Source organism: Danio rerio, chromosome 4, assembly GCF_049306965.1.
Source record: "Danio rerio strain Tuebingen ecotype United States chromosome 4, GRCz12tu, whole genome shotgun sequence".
NCBI lineage: Eukaryota > Metazoa > Chordata > Actinopteri > Cypriniformes > Danionidae > Danio > Danio rerio.
In genome coordinates this window covers 49,701,507-49,714,290 of record NC_133179.1, presented here as the reverse complement: position 1 = coordinate 49,714,290, position 12,784 = coordinate 49,701,507, and the positions used below count along the sequence as shown (strand labels likewise).

The 12,784-nt window shown below is 36.1% G+C and overlaps 1 protein-coding gene and 1 long non-coding RNA gene across 8 annotated transcripts; both read right to left on the bottom strand.

Moving 5' to 3' along the window:
* Nucleotides 1–63: 63 nt before the first annotated feature.
* Nucleotides 64–2,583, bottom strand: LOC141381686 (uncharacterized). The gene is made up of 5 exons (XM_073947953.1): nt 1,415–2,583; nt 864–909; nt 641–732; nt 458–568; nt 64–169 (listed from the first exon to the last, which is right to left on the bottom strand). The coding sequence occupies exons 1-5, from the start codon at nt 1,921–1,923 to the stop codon at nt 64–66; spliced, it is 864 nt and encodes a 287-aa protein (XP_073804054.1). The 5' UTR covers nt 1,924–2,583.
* A 2,455-nt stretch (nt 2,584–5,038) lies between these two features.
* On the bottom strand, nt 5,039–11,595 carry LOC137491155 (uncharacterized). 7 transcript variants are annotated; one of them, XR_012402362.1, is made up of 3 exons: nt 11,302–11,595; nt 10,821–10,971; nt 5,039–6,974 (listed from the first exon to the last, which is right to left on the bottom strand). It is a non-coding gene; the product is annotated as an uncharacterized lncRNA (long non-coding RNA). The 7 variants fall into 7 exon arrangements; XR_012402361.1 differs by having other exon boundaries at nt 11,318–11,595; XR_012402358.1 differs by having other exon boundaries at nt 10,821–10,968; nt 11,318–11,595.
* Nucleotides 11,596–12,784: the final 1,189 nt, after the last annotated feature.

The following is a 12,784-nucleotide window of genomic DNA, read 5'->3' as shown; positions in this document are numbered from 1 at the left end:
CAAGGGCCATTTACATTTTTGTAACATTGTTTAGGGGCCATACTAAATTATAGGGCTGCTTGATTATGGGAAAATCATATCCAGCAATCCTTCAGCTTCCAGGGAGTGTAGCATGGCCAAGTACTTGTTTATCACAACAACTCTGACATCACGCCAAAGGCGTTCAATCCTATTAGAAACACAATGAGATAAAAAAGCAACAAAGAGAAGACATCTAAAATGATCAAAATACTAATATATTAAAATAGTTTTTAATAACAAGCTGCTATACCGACTGATGTACTAATTCAAAAAATAAAACTACATGCAATGTCATGTTGTATAAAGTTAATAACATACTAAAAACATTTTGGTCAAAGTATAAGTAAGTTTACTAAAATAATATTTATGAAGCGATTACATTTTATAAAATAAAAAAATGAAAACATTTTATAAAATTTAGACAATTGTACTTTACCTTTGATTATGGACACTTTTACCAGCTATGAAACTTCCACGGTCAGTGCCCCTTGAAGAAAACATGAACCTGGCTATATTCACGTTTTCCACTCCATGGTCTCCCTTTACCCTTATGTGAGAAGAATATTAAACATTTTTAAAAAAAAGGTTTTTTTGTTTGTATTTATACAACTACGCACACCTTGACGGTAAGCCAAATTTTTGAACTGCTTCTGTGAAGAAGTGAAATACTGTTGATGCCAGGTTGTTGTTTGCAGCATTCAAGTACATAATCTGCAAATAAAAAATAAAAACAATAAGTACACATTTGTAGAAATACATAAAAAATTTTTTCGTAGTGAATTTGTAATGGAAATAGGTCTAATATCAGGTGACATCATTAAAAAAAATAAATGAAAACATACCTTCCTGGAATAACCATCCAGACCATAAAATATCACAATGTTGTATCTATTTCCAAGATAGAAAAAAATAGCAATACAAACGTTTTGAATTTTTAAAAAGTTGTCGTCATTTTCAATCATTTATTTTCTTTTCATCGTAGTCCCTTTATTAATCTGGGGTCGCCACAGTGGAATGAACCACCAACTTATTCAGCATATGTTTTTATGCAGCGGATGACATTCCAGCTGCAACCCATCACTGGGAAACACTCATACACACTCATTCACTATGGACAATTTAGCCTACCCAATTCACCAGTACCACATTTCTTTGGACTTGTGGGGGAAACCGGAGCACCCAGAGGAAACCTACGTAACACATGCAAACTACACACAGAAACGCCAACTGACCCAGCTGAGGCTCAAACCAGCGACCTTTTTGCTGTGAGGCAAGAGCGCTGTTATTGTAATTTTGTTTGGCTAACTTTATAATCCAAGGCTTTTAAATACTTTTCTATTGTTAGAAAAACATATGCAATTCAAAATAAATAAATTTAAACTTAAAAACTTACCGTATCAATTTGTGATTGGTGTCTACATGCACAAGAGACAGGGGCCCTGGAACAGAGTATGTTCTTCGCACAACACATCCCAATCTAGCCATTCTAGACAGGATTCCCACTGAATCAACTCTGTGCATAGAGGCTGCTATCCTCTGCCACTGCACACACATGCCTAAAGACAACAGCCTGCCTCTGACCATTCTGTAGCCAGCAGCAGGCATGTCATCTTTAATGGCTTTTACAGTATTATCCAACTCCTCATCAGTAATGCTGCTGTACAGCCCTGAGACGGAAAGGCCAAACTCACTCATCCTTCTGAAGACCGTTCTAGTAGAAATGCCTATTATTTTTGCAATGCAGGGCACAGGAAGGTTTGTCTGCAGCAACTCCTCCAATTCTTTTCTCCCAATAGCAAACTTTGGACGACCTCTCAGGCCAGTTAATTCCATCACTGCTCGGGAAACCATGAAGTTTGATGGTTGTTGTGCCAATTCAAACACTTGCTGCAAAGCCTGCATTATTTCCTGGGAAATTTCCACATGCCTTGAAAGTGCTTGCAGGAGATACAGTTGCTGGCGACACACAAACGTCAGGTAATCCACATCAAGTGGAGATCTCAAAAGTGTTCTCTCAAACTTGGAAAGAATGTCTTCCAAAAGATGCTTTTTTAGAATCTGCTGCAAAATACAGATTAGCAAAAGATGTAATCCATCAGAAACAGAAATTACTCTTTGTAAACTATCAAAATCATAATAAATAATGCTGTAAGTATACTCACTGCAAAAATGCTCTTCTTACTTAGATTTTTTGTCTTGTTTCTATTCCAAATATCTAAAAATTCCTAAATCAAGAAGAATTTTCTACACAAGCACAACATATTGTCTTGTTTTGAGAAATAATATGTTAATATTAATTGAGTTTTTGCCAATGGGGTAAGCAAAATAATCTTACGTCAAAAGAAAAAACAAGATTAATTTGCTTACCCCATTGGCAGATTATTTTGCTTGTTTAAAGGAAAAACTCACATTGGCATATTATTTCTCAAAACAAGACAATATGTTTTGCTCGTCAAGAAAATTCTTCTTGATATGAGAGATTTTAGATATTTATACTAGAAACAAGACAAAATCCAAACAAGAAAAGCATTTTTTGCGGTGCACCCTCTAAACAAAATTTATATAATGAAAACTTAAATGTGAAAGAAAAAATACAGTGTGCAATGCTATATACTTTATTTGAACAGAATACCAAATATAAAGTATACACTAGTTTGTGAATAATGTAGTTTTATTACCTTCAATGGTGCAATTGCATATACTGATGAAGTATTGATACTTTGACTACAAAGTAAGCATAATAAAAATTTTAATTTGCTTTGTGTAAATTAAATATAAATTAAAGATTAAGTAGATTAGTCGATTTAACAAGACAATATGTCAGTAAACAGGGCGCCTGTTAATAAAGTTTCTAATAACTACCTTTTCTAACAAAGGCAATAATTTTCATAATAAATGAAATGATAACTTACGTGCTACTAACTTATAAAAATGATAACTTACGTGGTGATAAGATCACGTGAATTATGGTTCGTCGTTTAATCGGCGTCCAATCCCGGCTAACTTCCGAAAAGGTAGAGTAGCCAATAGCGCTAGAGATAACAAGTGAACCAAGTCCCGCCCCAGGACTGACAAAAATCTAACTGTTTCGCGCGAGCAGAGAGAAGAACCAGCGAGCGAGCGGAGAGAACTGATCGCGCGCGCTCTGTATGCATGACCTCGCTCGCGAGAGCGTATATCGTGCGCACAGATGATGATGTGCGCGCGCGGGACTTGTTTTCTCGCGCTGGATCAGTTGAGCGCGCACGTGAAGATCCCCTGTGCGCTCGCGAGCTGTTGTTTTCTCGCGTGTAAACCTGTAATCTGCTCACGGTTCACTTCTCCTCGCGCGCAAACATCACCTCTGCGCTCGATTAATATTGGCATTGATATGCCGCCATACATGTGATCATGAATTGATACGTTCGAGCATGAACTCGGCTCGAATCCAGTGTCTGATGAACTCTTTCTTGTTTTTTCCCCGCTACATATCAGATTTTGCCAACTATTTATCACGAGAAAGACAAGTAGGAATCATCAATAAGTTCATATCAATAAGCATCATATTTTATTTGCACATTTATTGAATGGAAATGTTTCTGATTCACGCATGCAAATTCATCTTCAAATAGTGTCTTTATAGCAATGTTCGTGCGGTAGATAGCTCAGATTACATTGGGAAAACAGGCGACTGCTGCAAATTGTGCTTTAATGTTTAGCTGGTCAAATGTATGGTATGGAAACCTTACATACCTACTAGATGAACCCGTCTCATACAGCTGCCATTGCAAGGCTCAGACACTTTGTAGAATGGAATTTAACACAACTGCCTCTAGGAGTCGCCAATGGAAATAAAACAGACACACACAAAAAATGTGCGTACGCCTGCCAGAAAGCTGCCATGAAGCTGCGCACATTCCCACGTTCAGTTCATTGTTAGTGAATCCAAACGTGAGCGATTCTGAGCGTGAAACCTGGCGTACGCAAAGTTTTTGTGCGTACGCAGCGTTGATACATGAGGCCCCAGATCTGTACGGTTTCTCTCCAGTGTGTGTTTTCAGATGTGTTAAGTGATTAAACCTCTTGTCACATTGTGAACACTTATACGGTCTCTCCAGTGTGAATCGCCTGGTGCAGTTTAAATTTTGAAGCTGTAATAAAAGTCTTTACACACTCAAGCACACATACTCTTTCACACCAGTGTGGATCTTCATGTGGTCATTAAGTTTTGCTGATTCGTTGAAACTCTTCTGCTGATTCGTTGAAACTCTTCCCACACTGAGTGCATGTCAATTGTTTCTCTCCAGTGTGGGTCTTCATACATTTATTAAGGTCTGAGGAGTTGCTGAAACTTTCCACACCGAAGCTGCGGTCACATTAGAGCATTGAGCATGAAAAATTCTGTTGTACGGCACTGCAAAAAGGGGCGGGATTAAATAAGATTTTTAGACATTAAAAAGGAGAGCGGTTGGTCCATATTTTACATTTCTGTCCAGAGAAGTCATGTTTTGATATTCGATTGGTCTCACACTGTCAAGTGATGTGATTTCGCAGGTCAGAGTTCACCAAGCTTGAACTTTCCAATGCAGTGAACTGCAAAACTTGATGCACAAACTTGCATTTCAGGTCTGGCGCATTCGCGTGCGTATGAATGGAAATCTATGGGGGGAAAAGTCTAGTGTGACTGTGGCTTAAGTGCAAGTGAATGGTTTCTCTACAGTACGGTTCATCATGTGGTAGGGGATCAACCTACATTTTAGGATCGACCAGGGTTTATTAGCTCATTTCAATGTACCGGATCTTAAAGATTTGTATCATTGATTTGACTCAATTGAGTCAGACTGAATCAGATTAAAAGATTCACACTTTATCTACCATTTGTCTTGCAAATTGAAGTCATTGTATCTTACCAATCTTGTTAATATTATTTACGTGGCCAACGGTAATAACAACACAGTACTGAGTTAACTTTTAGCAAGGTAACAAGATCTACAGCTCGAGGCAATGACTTAGAAGCACATAAACAAGAACACAATTCTTACAAAATGAGAACAAAGATTTATTGAGCTACACTACGATACATGAAACTAACTACGTAATAAGCAAACAACAAACAAACTCGCACACACAGAGGCAGTTCAGAGGATGTAAAGAGTTAACAACCATCCCAAATTCATTCTAAAACTTGTAACACCACCTTGTAACACAAAGCATGTAACGTTTGTTCGTTACAAACTTCTAACAAGATCTTAGAATCACACCTGAGAAACCACAAAAGCAGAGATATGGCTTATCTTTAACTGCTTACGATCAATCTGCTCCAGATCAGCAAGAGACAACGTCTGTTTGTTACTTGCACCTTTGCTGAAGATGAATCTCCCTCACCAGTTGGCCTTGGGTAAACACAGTGCTCCTGATTGGCTGGTGGCTTCTGTGACATCCTTGGAATTCCCTCGCTCGTGGGTGGGTAGTTCTGGGTTACTGAGGTGACGGACTGCTGAAAGTCGGTTTGCGGAAGTTCGTGCGGTTTCAAAGCAAAGTTTCTTTGTTGCAGGGTGTTTTTAAGTGACCTGGTCTGATCCATCCCTATGGCACTGCCTGCCAATGAGCAGTTGCCATGAAGGGCGGGGCCACACTGCGTGCCCACGTAGAAAGGGTCAATCATTAACAGACTGCATGTAAATTTTACATGGTAAAACTCTTGCAAGATTAAAATTATCTTACATCAAATGTTACAAGATGAATACTGTTTGTACTACTAGTTTTTCATTTAAACCAACAGATTGCAAATGTCACTAGCTTTCATTCAAGACCAGATATCATACATTTCAGACACACGCAGATCAATGTAATCTGCTTTAAGGGTTAAAACATTCTAACATTTTAAGAGATTGTCTTTCATTTGTATGCATTAATGTTTCTAGAGATCTCTTTGTCTCTATGAAATTGTACATATGACAGGATGTGCCCAAAGCACATGACCATGTAGAGGAGTCATTTAAAAGTCTCGTGAGGCAGTTCCTGCTGAAAATCCTGTAAAGCCCCTTTGTTTAGTTTAAATCATTTACTAATTTTGCTGAAGGGTACCTGGAACATCTGCGGCCAAAGTATTGGTGCTTTGTTATCGTGATGGTTTAAGCCCTTAAGCCAGTTTAATGACAGAGACAATTTGCAGATGCCCAGGATTTCAGATTCAACTCGTGTTGACCACTGCAATATGCCTATGAGTTCCTTCAACGTGTTTATTAAGGGATGATGATTTGCTGAAACTCTCACCACACTGAGTGCATGTGTATGGTTTCTCTCCAGTGTGGATCCTCATGTGTTGATTACGGTGTGATGAGCAGTTAAAACTTTTCCCACAAATGGTGCATGTGAATAGTTTCTCTCCAGTGTGGATCCTCATGTGTTGATTAAGGTTTGTTGAGCAATTAAAACTCTTCCCACACTGAGTGCATGCATATGGTTTCTCTCCAGTGTGGATCCTCATGTGTTGAATAAGGTGTGATGAGCAGTTAAAACTTTTCCCACAATGAGTGCATGTGAATGGTTTCTCTCCAGTGTGGATCATCATGTGTAGATTAAGGTGTGATGATTGGTTAAAACTCTTCCCACACTGAGCGCATGTGAATGGTTTCTCTCCAGTGTGGATCCTCATGTGTAGATTAAGGTGTGATGATTGGTTGAAACTCTTCGCACACTGAGTGCATGTGAATGGTTTCTCTCCAGTGTGGATCCTCATGTGGTGATTAAGGTTTGATGATATGTTGAAACTCTTCCCACATTGAGTGCATGTGAATGGTTTCTCTCCAGTGTGGATCATCATGTGAATCTTAAGTTTGCTTTTGCTTGTGTGCAGGTGAATCGATTCTTGTCTTTCCTTTTTAAAACACCATCAGTCTGTAAATGAGTTTTTTCCTCAATTTTGACATGATGTTCCTCTTCTTTATTCTCCTCATTCTCTTCAATTAGGTCTGAAATAAATAAAACATTAGTTTTCATTAAGTCTTAAAAACTCTCATCAAAAGCTGAAAAGTGAAAAGACACTGGAAACATTGGCTACACACACTGTAATTTTGATGCACATTAAATGTAAAATAAATCAAATCATATTTTGTTTGGTCCATTAACGTGTACACATTTAAGCAGATTCAATTCATCTTTATTTATCTAGTGCTTTTACAATGTAAATTGTGTCAAAGCCACTGAACATAGAAGTTATAGTAAATTTAAACAGTGTCAGTCCAGTTTTCAGAGTTTTTGGTCATATTGATAAAACACAGATTTCTACGATTTGTAAAGCAGACAGGAAATACTTGTTCATTGTATGCCTGACTGGTAAATGTATCAGAAAAAAAGTTCTGTGGTAACAGCTGAATATTTGCCTCAGATATGAGACATACCTGTACAGCATCTGCATAAAGGCTGGAATGTGCACCTTTCCCTTGTGTGCTGTTGGGTCATTTTCATCCATTCTGGGGTGATTTTGAGGCTTAATTTGGCCAAAACGTTCTCAGTGTTTCAGCAAATGGTCTGATATTTGGGGACATCTTATTTTGACATTCTGGAAAAATGCTCCATTGGCCTTAATCATAATTTTTTTTGAGTGCAAATAAAATACAATAGATAACAACAACAACATGGAAATCACTCAAATAAGCATATAAATGAGAGTAATAAATTCATTAAGACACAATGAGTTCCCCATCACTGGGAAAATGCTTAAAAAAATTAAAAAACTCAATACACTCTGGGCAAATTTACTCCCTTTTCGTTATATTCATGGCTGTTTTTTCTCCATTGACCTCTATTATAAGAACTTTCTTTTTTATTGCAAAGCCATGACAGCACATATTCATGAATTTATGATTGTTGGTGTTTTCTGTGACGACAGTCAACATTGTTTAATTGGTCTCCACTCATGAGACGGCAAAAAGGAAATGGGTGAGAGAATAAAGGAAGAGGTGGAGGAGAGTTAAAGAAGGCAGTGGTGGTGTGTAGAAGAAAGAGAAGTGGACTGAATTGTTGCAGTGCGGGGAAACGAGTAGAGAAATCGAGTCGAGATGAGCAGTGTAAACTTATCGACTGGCTGTGAGAAACAAAAAGCGGAAGTATGTATTGAAGCAACAGAGCAAAGACCGCTGTCTTGTTACTGAAGTGCTCGTGATGTCTGTGAATGACTAAATCATTAAAGACTTCAGTGCAGTGTGTCCTGAACAAAATCAACTTACCGATTTATCTTTCTCGCTGGCATGGAGTCAGCTGCCAACTCACCGGCTGGGTTCACCAACACCCTCAACCTTCACATCCACATTCGCCATTCCCCACTCATGTCCCTTGACCCCTCCGCTCCGTGGGTAAGAAGCAAAAGTTTTTGTTTTCTTTGCCCAAATTCTCATTTTGTTTCTCTTGTTTTGTTTTCTCCCTGTACTATTGTTATCATTATTTTCCAGGTTTTCAAATCTGACAAATCTGCTAGCCTGAAATCATTTGCATTTTTTTCTTTCAACTGAGTTATAAGTGCTGAGGGTTCTGCGTTTCATTGTTATATTGTTTGTTTTGTTGTTGATACTGCTGTTTGTGCATGAAAAGTACAAAGTGTTTTTATTATCATTTTTTAATAATACAAACTTTATTTAGACAATTACAGCAATTATCTGAGTTTTTTCTGGTTCTCATTGTTTGTTATTTTATTTATTTTTTTATATTTGTAACTGGTGGTGAGAGCTAGCGTGGTATATTTTGTTTGAAATGTATTTTGACAGATATTCTGTCTGGCGCCCAAGATTAACTACTTAAAAACAAGTGACAAACATATTTTTGTAATATTTGTTTATTTTATTTTTGGGGGGGAATCACCATTCCCACATCACCATTACATTTCCCTGTTGGGAAGAGATTTGTGATTTTTAAAATTGATTATCAGTTTCAGTGCAAAAAAGTTTCTGCCTTTTATATGGAGTATAGTGTGTGTGTGTGTGTGTGTGTGTGTGTGTGTGTGTGTGTGTGTGTGTGAGAAAGAGAGAGAAGCTGGATTTATTGACCTTATTCTAAAATGCGGAAGTGCGCCTGTTTTCGCGATTGTTTTAGAACTTCCGATTCAGTCGCCTATGGGAGAAATGACTAGGAATAATAAACGGCAGAAAATGGTCAAACTACTTGCTCTACAAGCAAATGTTTGCATGACTATACAGCCCAAGTAGAATATTATATATTAAGAAAATATCAGTTTTCAACATCAAAAAGCGAAAATAGCAGTTTTTAATGTCTAAAAATGAATGTAAGTGAAAGACCGGAAGTCTCGTGCCAAAAAGATTCAAATGGCTGCGCTCGCTTGTTGGCAAAGAATAAGGTGAATACTCTAGCCTGGCACCGCATCAAGCACCACCGCTGACTGCACGCTCCTCCCCACGAAATGGACGAGGCTTTACTTGCCACGTTCGCCATTGTGATATTCTTTAAAATGACAGGGGGCAGTCAAAAGAAACCCACTGTAAAGTCAGACGGATAAACAGAGAAGTAGAAAGTTTCCGAAACTACGTCATTTCATTAATATCGTTCAATGTTTTAAACTAAATAGATTTTTTGTTTTTATAAATTATTTTAATGATATAAGGATTTTTATGACCATTCAAGATTTTTTTTAATCAAACTTTGGTGCATCACTTGCTTTTGTTCATATCTCGGACAGTTCTAGCCATTATAATTTCTTAAAATATTAATGACAGCAGAACATGGGCTGCCCTACAAATACATATTTTAATTATGGCAAGAATAAAAGCAAATAAAGAAAAAGTACACTTACTAAAAAATACATGTTCCTTAAGATTTAGCCCGCTCCACAATTCAAACATTACTGTATGGCTAGTTTCACTCCTCTGCTTATGCTAAAAAGGCAATAATGGTCCAACGTTTCTGACCATTTTCACCAATAAAGCATAGAAGAACAGGGCATCAGTACATTGTAAACTGATAGGTTCAAATATTCCCTGTGTGTTTTGTTTTTGTGAAGTTTCAGTGCACTTTACTGATGCATTTCTTAAAACAGTTTGCATAGAGAGAACAGAGGGAATTCTAGACATCTAATTGTTGCTGTTCTGAGATTGTATGTAGAGCGCTCTACAAACTTGTTAAGTGTTGAAACTGGCCTCTGCTGCAGAAACAGCAAACTATCTACAGTAAAATTTCTTTTAATTGAATCTCTGAATCCTGCTCTTCTTCATCTGATAGACTGGTCATTTTTGGGTTAAAACTGTTGGTCCCCCTACAAAGTGTATTTATGCTCTCACACTATAATCTGCTGTTTTACTCCACTGAACTCCATATAAAAGACAGAAACTTATTTGAACAGGCCCATCTAAAGGGTTAATGTTGCCAGCTGATGATCAACAGTAAAAATGACACATTTGACCTCTTCCCAACAGAGAAAACAGCAACAATCTAGAATGCATGATTATTTGGTGTCATGGCTCAACGGTTAAATGTGGTTATAATAGAAGTCAATGGGTCAAAAACAGCCAAGAACATAATGAAAGGGTATATAGATTGCGAGATTAATCGTATTATCATCACGATAACGATATTTTTGGCCCACGATCATGAAAATGGGAGACTAATAATTCATAAAAGAATGACAAAATAAATGAGAACAAGTAACAAATGAAACTCATTCCTGTCTTTCAATGAGTGCTTATGTGCATTTAGGAGAACTAGGCAGCACACTCAGGACTGCAAGATGGATTAATTTAGTATTCTTATTATTAAAATATATCTGAATGAGGATTAAATGACTGAGTAAGGCTTTGAGAATGAAAACCAACCTGTTTGTTCCTGCAGATCTTCAGTTTGACTGTGAATGTTTCTTCAATCTTCACATCTTCACTCTCCTCTTTAATAAACGCCATCTTTATAACAGTGTGGAGATCAGTCGCTTCAGCAGAATTTTTCTCTGTGTTAGGACACTTTATCCTGCTTAAAATGAACAAAACAATAAAAATGTTCCGTTTAAAATAAATAAAACAATGAACAGAAATAAAGTAACTTCTATTCAACACTTGCTTCAACAGTCTCTTTGTATGAAAGAAATTAACAAAAAGAAATCGGGTAAGTCAGAGCAAGAAACAAAAGCCACAAATAACCTGATTAAAACTAGTACTCCATTTCTTATAGTGATGTATACTTAGAATGGAATGACATTATACTATTTAATAAAGTAAACCTTCATTAAAACACTTATTACACACTGTTACATCTCTGTAACTTTATTTAAGTATGTTCTTAATTGTTGTTTGTTTTATTTACTTAATTGTCTGCTTACAGCAACGTGTAGCATTTTTTTTTGCCCAAGACAAATTTCCTCTCGGGGACAAAAGGTTTATCCTATCTTTATTCAAACAATAGACCTCATTACTGTGAGTGAAATAGTACTACGTTGTATAAAGGGTTAAAATAATATTGTCAACAGCAGGTACATAATTTAGCACTGAATAAAAAAACTAACTTTAATCAATCGCTTTATATAAGTGTAAACGCTTTAAAACAAACATTTCTCCAGTTGAATCGCAGCGCGGGAGCGGCGCAGGCTTATGACGTCACAATCCACGCCAAAATAAAAGCCTTTTTAACCTTTTTTTTTTTTTTGGCACTTAAGTTACTTTTAGTCATGACTTGATATTTATAGTTTTTCTCTGCGTTTTGACTTTTTATCCTGTTAAAAATTAACAAAACAATAAAAATGTCCTGTTTAAAATAAATAAAACTTTAAACAGAAACAAAATAACTTCCTCTTCCAACAGTTTATTTATATAAGAGTAATTAACAAAAATAAATCCAGTAAGTCCGAGCAAGAAACAATAGCCACAACTGAGCTGATTAAAATTAGTACTGCATTTTTTATATATAGTGATGTATACTTAGATTGAAGTGAAATTATTTTATTTAAAAAAAACCCTTCATTAAGACTCTTAATACACTAACGTTGTTCCATAGTCCTCTTTACTTTGAGTAAAATAGTATTACGTTGTATAAAGGGTTAAAATAATATTGTCAACAGCAGGAACATCATTTAGTATTGGATGAAAAACCTGAAACTTTAATCAAACGCTTTATATCTGTGTAAAAGCTTTTAAACAAACCTTTCTCCAGTTGATTCCCTTTAATTTTGTCATAAGAAAAAATTTCTAAAATCACATACAAATACAAATAATACTATTAGACAGAAAGGGAAAAAATATTAATATAATTAAAGTATTAATAATAATAATAAAATTACTAAATGAAACAAAAAAAAAAATAAACAAATTAATGAAATTACAATGACACTTAAACAAATCACCATAAGGAAAGGAACTAAAATCGAGAATCTTCTTTAAATACATCTGCATAATATTTCAGGAATCATTCAGGAATTTTTTTTTTTATTGTTAATAAGATGAAGTGATGTTAGGAGAGTGTTAAATTCTATTCTAAAATGAGCAAATGATGAGTAATTATTTGTGAATTTCTGTTTGTGAATGAAAAATTTGCCATATAAGATTTAAAAAAAAATGTATGATGTGTTCCAGGGATTTAGCTTTTGGGTTATTATAATAAAAATAATGTCTTTTAGATTAAAGCAATTCACAGCATTGGCAAAAGTAGATATATGAAAATTTAGGAGTGACCAAAATTGCTTACATATTGGACAATCAAAAAACATATGTACAAGTGTCTCCTCTGCTTGTTTGCAGAATGAACAGGAGCTGTCGATGTCAAAAAATTTGGAAATACTAGAATTTTACAGGGT

Coding starts and splice junctions, on each gene's coding strand:
- LOC141381686 (XM_073947953.1), bottom strand. CDS start 1,923: ATGCAGGCTTTGCAGCAAGTGTTTGAATTGGCACAACAACCATCAAAC. Junction 910..1,414: donor ACCAATCACAAATTGATACG/GTAAGTTTTTAA, acceptor TCTTGGAAATAG/ATACAACATTGTGATATTTT. Junction 170..457: donor AAAAGTGTCCATAATCAAAG/GTAAAGTACAAT, acceptor TGTTTCTAATAG/GATTGAACGCCTTTGGCGTG.